At 32.8% G+C, this 18,440-nt stretch overlaps 1 protein-coding gene across 1 annotated transcript in view; it reads right to left on the reverse strand.

Moving 5' to 3' along the window:
• The window catches only part of CCDC66 (coiled-coil domain containing 66), a 59,773-nt gene that overhangs the window by 16,374 nt on the left and 24,959 nt on the right, over window positions 1–18,440 (reverse strand). The window contains exons 9-14 of the mRNA XM_010980897.3: window positions 10,458–10,589; window positions 9,814–10,064; window positions 9,535–9,619; window positions 8,559–8,720; window positions 7,256–7,400; window positions 6,696–6,833 (exon numbers count right to left, since the gene is read on the reverse strand). Of these exons, the coding sequence (XP_010979199.1) occupies window positions 6,696–6,833; window positions 7,256–7,400; window positions 8,559–8,720; window positions 9,535–9,619; window positions 9,814–10,064; window positions 10,458–10,589 (913 nt within the window). The remainder of the gene's footprint in view (window positions 1–6,695; window positions 6,834–7,255; window positions 7,401–8,558; window positions 8,721–9,534; window positions 9,620–9,813; window positions 10,065–10,457; window positions 10,590–18,440) is intronic.

The following is an 18,440-nucleotide window of genomic DNA, read 5'->3' on the forward strand; positions in this document are numbered from 1 at the left end:
GTACATTGTCTTTTCATTTTGTTCATGGTTTACTTTGCTGTGCAAAAGCATTTAAGTTTAATTCGGTCCCATTTGTTAAAGTGGGCATAGAAGGAACATACCTCAACATAATAAAGGCCATATATGACAAACCCACAGCTAACATTATTCTCAATGGTGAAAAGCTCAAAGCATTTCCTCTCAGATCAGGAATAAGACAAAGATGTTCACTCTCGGCACTTTTATTCAACATAGTTTTAGAAGTCCTAGCCACAGCAATCAGAGAAAAAAAAGAAATGAAAGGAATCCAAATTGGAAAAGAGTAAGTAGTATCATGTCATCTGCAGTGATGTAAAACCATCACTGTTTGCAGATGACATGATATTATACATAGAAAATCCTAAAGAGGCTACCAGAAAACTACTAGAGCTCATCAATGAATGTGGTAAAACTGCAGGATACAAAATTAACATACAGAAATCAGTTGCATTTCTATACACTAACAATGAAATACCAGGAAAAAAAATTAAGGAAACAATACCATTTACCATCACATAAAAAGAATAAAATACCTAGGAATAAACCTACCTATGGAGGCAAAGGACCCGTACTCCAAAAACTGTAAGACAGTGATAAAGAAATTGAAGATGACACAGATAGATGGAAAGATATACCATGTTCTTGGATTGGAAGACTCAATAATGTTAAAATGGCCATACTACCCAATGCAATAAACAGACTTAATGCAATCCCTATCAAATTGCCAATGACATTTTTCACAGAACTTAAACAAAAAATTTTTAAACTTGTATGGAAAAACAAAAGACCCTGAATAGCCAAAGCAACCCTGAGAAAGAATAATGTAGCTGGAGGAATCATGTGCCCTGACTTCAGATTATACTACAAAGCTACAGTAATCTAAACAGTATGGTACTGGCACAAAAAACGGACACATAGATTAATAGAACAGGATAGAAAATCCAGAAATAAAACCACATACTCAATTAATCTATGACAAAGGAGAGAAGAATATACAATGGAGAAAAAACAGTATCTTCAATAAGTGATGCTGGGAAAATTGGACAGCTACATGTAAAAGAATGAAATTAGAACATTCTCTAACACCATATACAAAAATAAACTCAAAATAAATTAAAGACCTAAATGTAAGAATGGATACTGTAACTCTTTGACATAAATTTCAGTAGTATTTTTTTTCAAACCAGCTCCTAGAGTAATGGAAATAAAAGCAAAAATATCCTCAATTACTTTAAATGTGAATGGACTTAATTCTCCAAACAAAAGAAACAGAATGGCTGAATAGATTAAAAACCACCTATCTTATATGCTGCCTACAAGCAACTCATACCCAATATAAGGATACACCATGGACTAAAAAAATGAATAAATGGGAAAAGAGATTCCATATAATTCAAAACCAAAATAAAGTAGGAATAGCTATATTTGTATCAGACAAAATAGACTTTAAAACAAAGTCTGTAACAAAGGATAAAGGACATTACATAACGATAAAGAGGACAATCCAACAGAAGATATAACATTTGTAAATATTTATGGACCCAACATGGGAGCACCTAACTAAATAAAGCAAATATTAATAGACTTAAAAGGAGAAATATTTTTTACCTCAGTAAGAGTAGGGAACTTTTTTTTTGTAGTACTTTTTTTTTTTTAATGGAGGTACCGGGGATTGAACCCAGGATCTGATGCATGTTAAAAACATGCTCTACCACTGAGCTATAAAATGCCCCCAATCCACCCTCCACCAAGTAGGGGACTTTAATACCCCACTTACATCAATAGACAGATCATCCAGAAAGTCAGTAATGAAATACTGGACTTTTATGACACTTTTGACCAGATGGACTTTACAGGTAAATACAGAACATTCCATCCAAAAGCAAAAGAATACAATCCATTCTTCCCAAGAGCACATGGAGCAGTCTCCAGGATAGATCACGTTAGACCATAAAATAAGTCTTAATAAATTTAAAAAGACTGAAATCGTATCAAGCATTTTTTTCTGACCACAATGCTGTTAAACTGGAAATCAATTAGAAGAAGAAACTGGAAAATTCACAAATACATGGAGATTAAACAACATGCTACTGAGCAACCAATGGGTCAAAGAAGAAATCAAAACAGGACTAAAAAAAATACCAAATTAAAGTGGAAATACAACCAAAACTTACAGGATGCAGTAAAAGCAGTTCTAAGAGGGAAGCTCAAAGTGATACATGCTTACATCAAGAAACAAGAAAAATCTCCAAAAAAAACCAAAAAAAAAACCCCAGCATAACTTTACAGTTTAAGGAGCTAGAAAAAGAACACATAAAGACCAAAGTTAGTAGAAGGACAGAAATAACAAAAGATCAGAGCAGAAATAAATGAAATACAGACAAGACAGTAGAAAAGATCCATGAAATGAAGAGCTACTTTTTTGAAAAGATAAACAAAATTGACAAACCTTTTAGCTACTAGACTCACCAAGAAAGAGAAGATTCAAATAAATAAAATCAGAAATGAAAGAGAAGTTACAACTGATACCACAAAACACAAAGGACCAGAAGAGACCACTATGAACAACTATATACCAAGAAATTTGATAACCTTGAAAAAACTGATAAATTCCTAGAAATGTACAACCCAAGAGTGAATCTTTAAGAAATAGAAAATTTGAACAGACTGATTACAAATAAGGAGAGAGTATTCAAAAACCTTCCCAAAACCCAGAAATCCAGGACCATACAGCTTCACTGGTGAATTCTACCAAACATTCAAAGACAAACTGGACAAAGATCAGGTCTCTTAAATTCTTCCAAAAAATAGAAGAGAATGCTTCCAAACTCACTTTATGAGGCCAGCATTACCCTGATACCAAAACCAGACAAGGACACCACAAGAAAAGAAAATTACAGGACAGTATCCCTGATGAACACAGATGCAAAAATCCTCAACAAAGTTATCAGCAAACTGAATTCAACAATATATTAAGCAGGGAGGGTATAGCTCAGTAGTAAAATGCATGCCTAGCATGCACAAGGTCCTGGGTTCAATTCCCAGTACCTCTGTTTAAAGAAATAAACAAATAAATAAACCTAAAATTACTTCCCACTAAAAGATTTCTTTAAAAAAAGAAACAGAAAGAAAAAAATTTGAAAAAGGAAACAAGACAAAAAAATCCCATACATTAAAAGGATCATACAACACAATCCAGTGGGATTTATTCAAGGGATGGAAGGGTGGCTCAACAACAGTAAATCAATGAATGAAGTATACCATATTAACAAAGTGAAGAAAAGATTCTTTAATCATCTCAGCAGATGCAGAAAAAGCATTTGACAAAATTCAACATTGCTTTATGATAAAAACTCTCAACAAAATGGGTACAGAGGGAATGTAACATAAAGGCCATATATGAAAAACCCATAGCTAACATCATACTCAATGGTGAAAAGCTGAAAACTTTTTCTAAGACCATGAACAAGACAAGGATGTCCACTCTCACCACTTTTATTTAATATAGTATTCAAACGTCCTAGTCAGAGCAATTATATACAGAAGAAAACCCTAAAGTCTCTACCAAAAAAAAAAAAAAATCCTATTAGAATAAATGAATTTAGTAAAATTGGAGGATACAAAACCAATATACAAAAATGTGCTGCATTTCTATATAATAACGAACTGTCAGAAAGATAAATTAACAAAACAATCCCATTTCATTTATAATTGCATAAAAAAGAATAAAGGATTAAATTTATCCATGGAAGAGAAAGACCTGTACACTGAAAACTGTAAGACATTAATGAAAGAAACTGAAGATGACACAAGTAAATAGAAAGATGTTCCATGCTCCAGGATTGAAAGAATATTGTTATAATGACCATGCCACTCAAAGCAATCTACAGATTCAATATAATCCCTATCAAAATTCCAATGCCATTTTTCACAGAAACAGAAGAGACAATCCTAAAATTTATATGGAACCACAAAATACCCTAAATAGCTAACAGCATCTTGAGAAAGAAGAACAAAGCTGAAGTCATCATGTTCCCTGATTTCAAACTATATTACAAAGCTATAATAATCAAAACAGTGTATTACTGGCATGAAAACAGATGTATTTTACATGTATCTATGTAAAACATAGATCAATGAAACAGAACAGAGAGCCCAGAGATAAACCCATGAATATATGGACAATTATTTTTCAACAAAAGAGTCAAGAATATACAATGGAAAAAGGACAGTTTCTTCAATAAATGGCATTGGGAAAAATGGACAGCCACATGCAAAAGAATGAAACTGGATCACTATCTTACACCACACACAAAAATTTTAAGCAAATTAAAGACAAATGTATGACTTAAAACTATAAAATTCCTAGGGGAAAACATAGGCAGTAGGCTCTGTGACACTGGCCTTGGCGATTTTTTGGATTTGACATGAAAAGCAAAGGCAGCAAAAACAAACAACTGAGACTTCACCAAACTAAAAAGCTCCTGTGCAAAAAAGGAAACCAACAACAAAATGAAAAGGTTGAAGGGGAGAAAATATTTGCAAATCATGTATCTTGTATTAAGAACTCATACAACACAATAGCAAAAAAGAATCCAATTAAAAATTGGGCAGATTTTAATAGACATTTTTCCAGACATACAGATGGGCAACAGAGATATGAAAAGATGCTCAACATCTCTAATGATCAGGTAAATACAAACCAAAACCACAATGAAACATCATCTCACACCTGTCAGAATGGCTATTATCAAAAAGATAAGAAATAACAAGTCCCAGTGTAAATGTGGAGAAAAGGGAACCCTTGTGTATTGATTGCTGGTGAGAATATAAATTGATGCAGTCACTATGGAAAACAGTACAGAGGTTCCTCAAAAATAAAAAACAGAACCACATGATTTAGCAATTCCATTTCTGGGTATTTATCTGAAGAAAATGAAAACACTAACTTAAAGAGATACATGCATTCCTCTGTTCACTGCAGTATTATTTACAATAGCCAAGAAGTGGAAGCAACCTAAGTGTCTACTGACAGATGAATGGATAAAGAAAATATACTCTATGCATATATATACAATGGAATATTAGCCATAAAAAAAAGAAATCTTGTCATTTCCAACAAAATGAATTGACCTTAAGGGCATTATGCTACATAAAATAAGTCAGAAAAAGATACAAATGCCATATGATCCTCAGGTATATGTAGCATCTGGGGAAAAAAAGCTTGTAGACACAGGGACAGAGTGGTGGTTGGGAGGTGAGCAAAATGATACAGAAGATCAAAAGGTATAGACTTCCAGTTATATAAAATAAACAAGTTCTGGGATGTAATGTACAGCATGTTGGCTATAGTTAATAATATATTGTATGTATGAAAGTTGCTGAGAGTAAATCTTCAAAGTTCTCATCACAAGGAAAAAAAACAAAACTAACTGTGTATGGTAACAAATGTTAATTAGACTTAAGGTGATTATTTTGCAATATATACACATATCAAATCATTATATTGTACACTTGAAACTAATCTTGTGTTAATTATATCTCAATTTTACAAAAAAAGTGAAAAGATTAAAAGATTTCTTGGAAGTTATTTAAAAAAAGAAAAAATATTTTCTGAACAGATATATGGTGGGCTGAAAGGACTCATAGTAAGCATGGAGGCCTATGATAATGATACACAACATGGATATTACTTAACTTCCTATGTAAAAATTTAAACCAAGCACATGAAAAGGTGCGCGACATCAGTAGTCATTGGGGAAATGCAAATCAAAACCACAATGAGAGAGCCATTCTACAAACACAAGAATAGTTAAGTGTGGGCAAGGATGTAGAGAAATTGGAACCTTCAGACACAGCTGGTGGGAATATAAAATGTTAACAGCTGCTCTGGAAAACAGTTTAGTAGTTCCTCACAATTATAAACATACAATTACTATATGACTTAACAATGCTACTCTTCTCTTTTCTCGGGTCCCAAGAGACCTGAAAATTTATGTCTACACAAACATTTGTACCTGAATGTTCATAGCAGCATATTTTTAATATGTCAAAAGGTAGAAATAACCCAATGTCCTCAACTGATAAGGAATAAACAAAATGTGGTGTCATATCCATAAAATGGAATATTTTTCAGTGATAGGAAGGAGTAAAGTACTTACTGTTACATGCTACAACATGGATAAACTTTAAAACATTATGCTAGGTGAAGAATCCAGACAGAAAAGACCACATATGATATGATTCCAATTATATGAAATGTACAGAATAGGCAATTCTAGACAGACAGAAAATAGATTGGTGGTTGCCTAAGAATAAAGCAAAGAAGGAAATGGAGAGTGACTACTGATGGGTACAGGGTTACTTTTTGGAGTGATAAAAATGTTCAAAAATTCATTGTGGTGATGGTTACACAACTCTGGATACAAAAACTGAATTGTGCTGTTTAAAAAAAACATTGAATTGGTCCCTGTAAAAGGGTTAATTTTATACTATGTAAATTATATCTCATAAAGCTATTATAGAGAAATTAAAACTGAGATACCATTATTTTCTAACTCTTACTGAAAACCTCAAATTCCTTTAATTTTCAAACTTTAAATTAATTGAATTTAATTCTAATTGTGACTTTAATCTTAAGTAAATTTTAAGCCAAATCACAATTTCTAAACCAATACCTGTTTGCACACCAGTATCCTTCCTGGGAGAGGCTGTAGAGTTGATCCATGTATTCATTTCACTGCTGACTTCATCCAAGCCATGTCTTGAATTTGAAATGTTGCCAGATGCATTATACTCCATATGTATTGTATCAACTGACAAGAGAAATAAATATCTGATAAAAATGACATAGCAGCAACTAAATATGCAAAAGACTTTAAGTTTAGTCAGAGTAAACACTGCAATAAAAAGCTAGGACTAGTCTAAAGTTTATTATAAAATGTCACCTGCATTCTTATCCCTTACTGAATTTAGGGAGATCACCTAATAGATATCTCTGTAAAAATGGGTACAAAAGTATACATTTTACCAATTATGAGGAAAATATAAGAAAATCTGTGTAAAAAGATATTGAAAAGTGTAAAACTATTTACACTCAAGGCAATTTCCCAAATAACACAAGCATTATAAAGTTAAATTAATTCAAGGTCTGAAATTCCCTTAAAAAAACTTAGTTAACAGGTGTTTAAATGTATTAAAAATAGGCAATTAAATAAAATTTTAGTTAAATGTTTACCGCCAAGATTTTTAATTAATCTAGAAGTGTCATGTCCCTTCTGAGCCAATTCTCGAATTCTCTGTTCTTGTTTCAGTCTCTGTGCCAGCTCCTGCGCTCTCTGCATCATCTGGAACAGTTCGTTTGTCTTGAGAGTCATGATTTCCTAATAATATTGAAGTGCACAAAGTCATTAAACACAACTATCAAATATATACAGACTTGATTATTCTCTCTCAGCAGGTGTTTCCTAAGCTCCTACTATGTGCTAGGCACTATTCAAGATAATGAGAGTAGAGCACTTAACAAAACAAGGTTCCTTCCCTTTTGGAGCTTACATTTTAGTATCTTTTTCTATGATATTAGACCACAAATATAAGAACTCTTTTACCCATTCAAGTTTATACTAAAAGTTTCTAAAACAATGGTCAATTCCACCAGAATTCTCTATGATAAAAAAGAATTAAGAGGTAAAACTCAATTATTTATGGCCATGTTTTTTTCAATTCAAGCGAATAATGCTTTGATTTTTTTTTCAGGTATACAGTTATTTCATAGGTGTAGCTGGCTCAGTCTATTCAACATAATGAAATCAGAACCTAAACCATTTGTATCTTCATCAGCTAATTTTGAAGCAAAGGCTGAAAGTGGAAAAAGGCAAGAAAAGGCAGGCTCCAGGCCCCACCTCCCAGCTCCAAGGGAAGTACTGTATGGTCTACTCTGTAAACCACACGAATCTTTGGCAATCACTGTGTAACTTGCTCTTTGCCAGGTCCGCTCAAATATGGCACTTGACATCACCATACCTACACAGCCTGTGCCACTTAATATAGGGGTTCTCCAAGCCAACGAGTATCTACTCTTTTTAATAGACCCTTAAAGGAACACTCTAACATGGCAACAAACTGTATCATCAATCCTAGCCAAATCACTCTGCAAGTATATGCTCCTGTTCACAACTGGAAATAGACAGAAAGGCCAATATTTCTCCTAACAGATCTATATATGTATTAATACTCACTGCTTAGAAAGCATTTAAAAATTAAGCACATGGGTAACTTACGTTTTATGCTGTAGTAACTCTTGACCTCCTACTTAGCACAGAGAAAAAAAAACCCAAGCTGTACAGCATTTGTGAACTAATCACTTGAAATGATGAAACCTCTCCAGCTTCTCCCTTACTTTGATAGCCTTGTTTATGCAGACCTTTAATGTTTCTGCATATAGCTTCACAATTTCAAAATATATGCAAATGTTCTGGGTTTTTTCTTTAAAAACATACCCATTTCTACTCTAAAATATTAGTTAGAATATAAATACCTACTTCCTTTTGTTTTTGCTTAAGTATATCTTCTTCATACTGTCTCTGCATCTCTTCTCGTTCCCTTGCTAAGCGACGCTCCTCCTCTTGATCCTCCTTCTTTCTTTGCTCTTCTTCAAGCTGTTTCTTCCTGCGCTTCTCTTCTACCTGAGCAGTGATGGCTTTCTAGTCATAAATAACCACATAAATCATCATCATCACAGAAAGAATCCATGGAGCATTTGCTTGGTGTTTCAAAAATGCTTATCATAATATAGAAATACACATACAAGTAAAATTAAAATGTCAAATTTCCAATGTATTTTTCCCATCTCCCACCTGTCAAGTTCTATACACCTTTTCTTTAACCTCAGGAGGGCTGTTAAAAGAACTAACAGAAAAACAACTGAAGAATTCAGTGCCACAGTACCTAGTAAAAACAGCAGATGCTCTATAAAGGTCTGTTCACTTAACTGATTAAAAAGTAACAATATTAACTAACCCAATTCTTCATATAGTAGAGGTTTTAGAGAATTATTAGATATTTAAGTCCCTTGAGCATTCGACTAAAATTAGGAGAGAATTTTAATCTTAGTTTCCTTTCTTATATTATCTGCTAGACTTCTTAATCATAATTCAACTTCAATACCTTATATAGTTCCCTTTCAACGAACTAATTCTCATCCTGAAGAGAATTCAAGAGTATTAGAAAAAAAAATTCAATACTAACTTAAGATTTAGTGTCACTTCAGACACACAACCTATGTATTAAAGACCTTGTCTCTTGGAAGGTGGCTATAGTATGTGATACTGTCTGGTTCTCAGAACAAGTATAATAATATAATGCCAGATAGAGTAGGGATAAGATTCATCACAGGACTGCACAAGACCTGTGCTTATACTGTAATTTTATACTGTAATTTTAATTTCCATTTACTTAGGTATCTAGGCCATGACTATTACTTTTTAAGGCAAAAAACAACATTTTATAATGCAATACCTGATGTTCTAACTGTTTTTGTCGCCGCCTGTCTCGTTCCTCAATCTGAGCTGGGTCCAAAAGAGCAGTCATAGAACGTAGAAAGCTGGCAAGACAAATATATTAGCTGTTTAAAGCCCCCAAAAGGTGGGTTTAACAAGGTGCTAAGTCATTTTTGTTCAGGATCTATCTACTAATCATTTCGACTTTGAAGGAAAAATAAGATATATTATAAACATAACAACAGTCCTTATAAAGCACACAGACTTTTTTAAACATCATACTTAAGAATGAACTTACTTTGTTTTTTGACTGTTTGTCACAGCCGTATCTGTAACAGGTTTTGCTATGTGTTCCTCCTCTGAAGGTTCAACCTGGCTTCCAGTTGTAGGTGTACAAAGACTGCTGATATCAGCCAACTCCTGAGTGTCCGGAGAGATACAGAAGTACTCTGGTTGTTTGTGTGTTGACCGAGAAGACAGCTGAGACTGAGAACCAGGATAGCTCTTTAATGAATCAAAATGCATTGCCCATCTGTCATGTTCCTCACCCTAATCACAACAAATAAGAACTGCTAAGAATTTTTGCAGTTGTTCTTACATTTAAAATCCCAAATGACATGATTTCTAAAAGTCACCATACAGCAGAATAAGCATCATAAAAATTAACAAAACTGTGTTCTCTATTGATTCCCTATACATTTCGATAACTAAGCTTGGAGAATATGAGAAATTCAAAGAATTAGGAAATTTCTAAAAAGTTAGTTAAAAGAAGCCACACAAAACCACACTTATTAAATTCATTCAATGAAAGGTTCACAAAAGCAAATGTGGAATAATTTGAATAATACAGTCTTGTCAAATAGCTTCAGGATAATTCAAGTTTATGATCAAAGACTCTGAAATTACTTTTTCCTTTTACATCCATAAAACTTCATAAATTACCTTTGAAGATATAATTTTTTCTTCCATTTTTTTTTGCTGGTCATCTTCTATTTGCTTGTTCAGTTCTTCAATCCATTTTCTCTGCTGTTCTTGCTTCATAGCACTGAAAGAGTGCTCCATCAGTACTGCTTCCTAAACAACAGTCATCAACAACACCTAAAGTTTAGTTCTCTTTTCTAACCACTTTATATTTAATAATCTTTACAAATTTACAAATCTAAAGAATTTACATAGATTTAAGTGGTAAGGCATTTATCTCTAAGAGATGCAATTTTAAACAAAAATTTGAGTATATAAGAATTAAGTAAAACAAGATTATACTGTATAGCACAGGGAAACATATACAAGATCTTGTGGTAGCTCATGGAGAAAAAAAATGTGACAATGAATATATGTATGTTCATGTGTAACTGAAAAATTGTGCTCTACACTGGAATTTGACACACTGTAAAATGACTATAACTCAATAAAAAAAGTTTAAAAAAGAATTAAGTAGATATATTCTGATTTTCAGAATCTTATCTATAACATATACTAGCAGAAGGATATAGTAAGATAACTAAGTGTAAAGGAAAGGAAATTTTCTAATGAAAAATGAAAATTCTTTCTATAAAACAATTATAAGATTTTCAAAATTCTATCCTAATATAGTCTCATTTACTTTGAAAGGAATACTGATAATTTAAAATAGATAAATATGGTTTTACACTTGGCTTCAGAATATAACAAATATTGTTTTTGGACCAAGAGCCAGGAGGATGTAATAGAGCCAGAGGCTTTCTCCATTCAATCATAATGTCTTTTTTGGATACCCTTCTTTTTCCCCATTTCTGCTATTACAGCCCTATCATGATCTATAACATTTCAGTAAGAAAAATATTCTGTGTCTAGATTAAGTCCTTCAATTCTAAGAAAAAACCCAAAAATATAAAAGGTAGCATAAAAATTTATTGTTGCTTTAACTTCTAAGAGTTTAGTATGTTCTAACAAAAAGGAAAGAATACATTCTATTCAAATTGAAATGCAACAGCTAAGTAACAAAATATTTTGTTATATAATTCCAAGACATAATTTAAAAAATAGTTTGACAGAATACAATAGCAATACACTCCACAAGGTTACTTTCTGACCTTGTTTTTATCAAAAACATTGGCAAAGCTCAGTTTATGACCAACTACTTTGATCAAAGGAAATACTCATACAAAAAGGAAAACTCTTAGTATCTCAAGCCCTCCTATATATTTTAAACAGATAAAAGACATCCTATTTATTTAAGCCTAAAAGAGCCACTTCAAAAGAAGCATTATCTTCAGGTAAGTGATTTAACAGTTTTTCTAGTTTTAGAAATGTTATTTTAGAGGTCAAAATGGAAAAAACAAACAAAAAACTAAATAGGTCCTTTGAACTCCTCATAAGAAATTCTCAACATGGCACTCAATCACCTTAGAATTCCATAATCTGTAAATCTGATGTAATCAGATCTGGTTTCAAATTTTGGTAGCGTTGCAAATTATTAAAGGATAAGACATTAGTCAAAATTACCCTTGAACATTCCTAAAATCCTCATAAAATATTTTATGTACATGTCTTATATTTACAACCCTATGGAAAACTTAATAATCAGTTCTTCCAATTCTGTCTTCAACTTCTTACTCAAGGATGTCTTACAAAGCCATCACCACTTACTCACTTGCCACCTGAGTAATTCATTTTGCTTCTCCAACTGCGTAGAAAACTGTTTAAATTATTACTTTCTATTTTACAAGTTTTCCCCAACATGCATTTAGTGAGAGGAATGAGCGTATAAGGATTTGGGAGGTGGGAGAGGTGGTAGGTAGAATGGAATCCCCCTTTTGATTACTGAGCTATTTAGCTGAAACTGAGTAAGGCAGCTATTTGTAAAACGCAAGACACACTGTGTAACAAATGTGTTTTGACAATGATCAAACCTCTGTTAAAACCTCTTCCCTTACGCTCACTCACTTTTTCACTTTAACTTCCTCACATTATTGACCTTTGATTTTCCTCTCTCTACATAAAAACTCCTTTTCTAAACACCATTTATGAAACTATTCTTAAGTTATATGTTTCAGTCATACATATATTCCTTTTCAAATACTTTTCATTATAGGTTACAAGATACTGAATATAGTTCCCTATGCTGTACAGTAGAAACTTATTATTTTATATATAGGTTAGTATCCACAAATATCAAACTCCCAGCTTATTCCTTCCCACTTCCTTTACCCCTGGGTAACCATAAGTTTGTTTTCTATGTCTGTGAGTCTGCTTCTGTTTTGTAAATAAGTTCATTCGTGTTTTTTTTTTTTTTTAAGATTCCACACATAAACAACATCATATGGTATTTTTCTTTCTCTTTCTGGCTTACTTCATTTAGAATGACATTCTCGAGATCCATTCATGTTGATACAAATGGCATTATTTTATTCTCTTTTATGGCTGAGTATTCCATTGTATGTATGTGTGTATGTATATGTATATGTGTGTGTGTGTGTGTGTCAGACGACTTTATCCAGTCATCTGACAATGGACATTTAGGTTGTTTCCATGTCTTGGCTATTATAAATAGTGCTGCTATGGACATTGGGGTGCATGTATCTTTTTGAATTAGAGTTCCCTTTGGATATATGCCCAGGACTGGGATTGCTGGATCATATGGTAAATCTGTTTTTAGTTTTTAAGGACTCTCCATACTGTTTTCCATAATGGCTGCACCAAACTGGAGTCCCACCACCAGTGTAGAAGAGTTACCTTTTTTCCACAACCTCTCCAGCATTTATTCTTTGTAGACTTTTTAATGATGGCCATTCTGACTGGTATAAGGTGGTATCTCATTGTAGTTTTGATTTGCATTTCTCTGATAATTAGTGATATTGAGCATTTTTTCATGAACCTATTGGCCATTTGTATGTCTTCACTAGAGAACTGCTTAAGTCTTCTGCCCATTTTTGGACTGGGTTGTGTTTCTATCATTAAGTTGTATGAGCTGTTTGTATATTCTGAAAATTAAGCCCCTGTCAGTCATATCATCTGCAAATATTTTCTCCCATTCTGTAGCTTGTCTTTTAGTTTTGTTTATAGTTTCCTTTGTTGTGGAAAAGCTTATGTTTAATTAAGATTCATTTGTTTAAATTTGCTTTTATTTCTACTGTCTGGGTAGATTGCCCTAGGAGAACACTGCTAAGATTTATGTCAGAAAATGTTTTGCCCATGTTTTCTTCCAGGAGGTTTATAGTGTCTTAAGTCTTCATGCCATTTTGAGTTTATTTTTGTGTATGACTTTTAATTTCTTCTCTTCCTGCTATATAGGCTAGGACCAGTAATAACAGTAATAATAATGTGGGCATCTTATCTCATTTCTAATTTTAAATGGAATACTTCTAAAATTTCCAATTTAGCATGGTATTTCCTACAGGTTTTTGTTTGTTTTTAATACTCAACTGGAAATTCCTTCTAGTCTACCTGCGAGATGTCTTCCTTAAGGAACTGGTGTTGAATTTTACCAAATGCTCTTCCTGCATCTATTGAGATTTGTGTGTGTGTGTGTGTTAAAATGATACATTATACTTGTGGATGTTTAAAAATTTCCTTAACTACCGATCATGAACCTATTTTAGTCATGATATACTACTTCTTTATACATTATAAAACTTTTAATTTTTTTTTTAGGATTTTTGTGTGTATATCCAAGAATAAAATTAACCTAATTTTCCTTTTTTTGTTATGTTATTTTTCTGGCTTTAATATCAAGCTTATAATGGTTTTGTAGAATGAAATGGGAGCCATTCCATATTTCTACTTCCTGGAAATCTGAATAAATTTGGGATTTACTCCTTTCAAGTTTGGTAGAAATTGTTAGTAAAACTACATGGGCATTTTGTTTCCCTTGTGGGAAAGTTTTTTTCACCCAGGTCTACAATTACTTTAACATTTACAGAATTATCAAGCTTTTTTCTTTCAAATCAGCTCCTATAAGTTATAATTTTTCCAGTAATTTACCCACTTCATCTAAATTTTCACAATTATTGGCATAAGGTATTCACTTACTAATGATTCACTTACTAATGACTCTCTTCCTGCAATGTCATTTTCACTTGTTATATATTTCACTGATTGGTGCCCTTATTTCCTTTTTCTTTTTTTTTAAATTGAAGTACAATTGACCTACAACACTGTTTAGTTTAAGGTGCACAACATTGTGATTCAATATGTCTACACATTACAAAATGATCACATCTGTCACCATTTAAGTTATTTTTGACTATATTCCCCAAGCTGTACATTTTACCTCCAGGACTCATTTCTTTTGTAACTGGAAGTTCATGCCTCTTAATCTCCCTCACCTATTTCAGTTATGTCCCCAACTTCCTCCCCTCTGATAACCACCTGCTGTTCTCTGAATCTGAGTCTACTTGTTTTTATATGTTTTACTCATTTGTTTTCTAGATTTCTACACATAAGTAAAATCATATAGTATTTGTCTTCCTCTGACTTATTTCACTTTGCATAATACCTTCTATGTCCATCCATGTCATCACAAATTGCAAATTCCATTTGTTTTTATGGCAGAGTTCCACTGTATGCATATATGACATCTTTATCCATTTATCATCTATTGATAGACACTTCAGTTGCTTCCACATCTTGGCTATTCTAAATAATGCTGCAGTGAACACATGACTGCATGTTATCTTTCTGAATTATTGTTTTTGTTTTCTTTGGAAAAATACCCAGAACTAGAATTACTGGACTGTACAGCAGTTCTATTTTTAACTTTTTGAGGAACCTCCATACTATCTTCCATAGTGGCTGTACCAACTGACATTCCCACTAATAATTGGTGCCCCTATTGTCATGATATATTTCTCCTGATTTAGGTTGTTCTTTTACTAACTTAGAATGGGCACTTAGGACATCAATTTTGATGTTTTTTTCTGATACACTTTTCCTTGACTCCTACTCTACCTCATGTTTTTATGTATATATTCATTATCACTCTATTCCAGGTATTTATGATTTACATTATGAATTTTCCTTAATTCTCAAATTATTTAGTAGTGTAATTTTTAATTTCCAATGCAGTAGTTAAAAAAATCTTTTTGTTAGAAACTTCTAAGTTACTTGCTTTGTAGTTGGAGATCATTGTGTAACAGCTATTTAAAATTTAACTAAGTCTTTCTTCATGGCCTAATGCAGTATCACTTTTTGTAAACATTCATGTGTGCCTGAGAAAAATATTTTCTAATTGTTGGCCACAGAACCTGATAAACGTTAATTAGGGCCAACTTGCTGTCTTGTTGATTTCTATGTTGATATTTCCCTTTAAATGGAGAATTTATAGTCTCTCTGCAGTTTTAACAGTTACTCCACTCATATATTTACAGCTTCATTTATGTTGGTTTACCAGTGTTTGGTTCACATATTCTATTAGGTGCATGGGTGTTAAAAACTGCTATACATTCTTGACACAGAATATTCTATTAAGACTTAAACCTTCAACATCCCCAATAATGCTTTTTGTCTTATATTATGTATTTATTTTGATTAGCATTAAAAAATATATATTAAATACCTAGGAATAAATCTAACCAAGGAGGTGAAAGACTTATACATGGAGAACTACAAAACATTGATTAAGGAAATTAAAGAAGACTTTAAAAAAATGGAAAGATATCCCATGTTCCTGGATTGCAAGAATCAATATTGTTAAAATGGTCATACTGCCCAAGGCAATCTACAGATTTAATGCAATCCCTATCAAATTACCCAGGACATAATTCACAGAACTAGAACAAATCATAATAAAATTTATATGGAATTGTGCTCGCTTCAGCAGCACATATCCTAAAATTTCTATGAATCACAAAAGACCCAGAATTGCCAAAGCATTACTGAAGAAAAATAATGAGGCTGGAGGAATAACCCTCCCAGACTTCAGACAATAATACAGAGCTACAGTAATCAAAACAGCATGGTATTGCTATAAAGACAGACACATAGATCAAAGACCCACAAACTTTTGGTTATTTAATCTTTGACAAAGGAGGCAAGAACATACAATGGTATAAAGACAGTCAGCAAATGGTGTTGGGAAACCTAGACAGCAGCATGTAAATCAATGAAGTTAGATTAACTCCCTCACACCATACACAAAAACAAACACAAAATGGATTAAAGACTTAAACATAAGACAAGACACATAAACTTCCTAGAAGAAAACATAGGCAAAACACTATCTCACATACATCTCAGTAATGTTCTCTTAGGGCAGTACCCAAGCAACAGAAATAAAAGCAAAAATAAACAAATGGGACCTATTAAACTTACAAGCTTTTGAACAGCAAAGGAAACCAAAAGCAAAACAAAATGACAACCTACAGAATAGGAGAAAATATTTGCAAAAGATGAAACTGACAAAGCCATGATCTCCAGAATATATAAACACTTCATATGACTTAAGAAAAAATAACAACCAACCCAACCCAAAAATGGGCAGAAGACCTAAACAAGCAATTCTCCAATGAAGACATACAAATGACCAATAGGTACATGAAAAAATGCTCAATATCACTATCAGAGAAATGCAAATCAAAACTACAATGAGGTATCACCTTACACCAGTCAGAATGGCCATCATTCAAAAGTCCACAAATGACAAATGCTGGAAGAGGCTGTGGAGAAAAGGGAACCCTCCTACACTGTTGGTAGGAATGCAGCTTGGTAGAGCCATTGTGGAAAACAGTATGGAGATTCCTCAAAAGACTAAAAATAGACTTACTATATAACCCAGCAATCCCACTCCTTGGCATATATCCAGGAGGAACCCTGATTCAAAAAGACACCTGCACCCCAATGTTCATAGCAGCACTATTTACAATAGCCAAGACATGGAAACAACCTAAATGTCCATCAACAGATGATTGGATAAAGAAGTTGTGGTATATGTACACAATGGAATACTATCCAGCCATAAAAAATGAGAACATAATGCCATCTACAGCAACATGGATGTCCCTGGAGAATGTCATTCTAAGTGAAGTAAGTCAGGAAGAGGAAGAAAAATATCATACGATATATCTCCTATGTGGAACCTAAAAAAAAAGACAAACTTAAATATAAAACAGAAACAGATTCACAGACATAGAATGCAAACTTGTGGTTGCCATGGGGGAGCAGGGTGGGAAGGGATAGACTTGGAGTTCGAGATTTGTAGATACTGACAGGAATATATAGAATAGATAAACAAGTTTATACCATATAAAAAGAGAAATATATTCAAGATCTTGTAGCAGCTCACGGTGAAAAAGAACATGAAAATGAATATACGTATATTCATGTATGACTGAAAAATTGTGCTGTTCACCAGAAACTGACACAACATTGTAAACTGACTATAACTCAATAAAAAATAATGTGGCATATACAAAAAGAAAGTATTACTTTTAATCTTGCCATGTTCTTATGCTTTGGGAGTTCTGTATCCTAGAAAATATCTAGACTTCTTTATTCCAATCTGTCAGTATTTAATTAGTGAGTTTTAGTTCTCTTAGATTATGTATTTGGTCCTATAATTGTCATAATTTTACATTTTGGTTTATCCCAGTTTTATTTTTAAGCTTCTCTTTAAAATTCTGACATCTATAGGAGAGGGTAGAGCTCAGTGGTAAAGTGTGTGCCTAGCATGTACAAGGTCCTGGGTTCAATCCCCAGCACCTCCATTAAAAAATAAATAAATAAAAAGCTAGTTATCTCCCCCAAAATAAAAAAATTTTTTTTAATAATTAGATTTTTTTTTTTACAGTTTTCAGAGTATAGGTAACCTCCTTGGTTAAGTTTATTTCTAGGTATTTTGTTGTTTTTGATGTAATGGAAATGTCTCTGCCAGTTATAAAATTCTGGTTTTTGAAGTGAAAAAAAAAGTGAATGAAGGGCCACAAATGGCAAAAATATCCTTCTTTTTTT

The sequence above is a fragment of the Camelus dromedarius genome, chromosome 17 (genome assembly GCF_036321535.1).
Source record: "Camelus dromedarius isolate mCamDro1 chromosome 17, mCamDro1.pat, whole genome shotgun sequence".
Lineage (NCBI taxonomy): Eukaryota > Metazoa > Chordata > Mammalia > Artiodactyla > Camelidae > Camelus > Camelus dromedarius.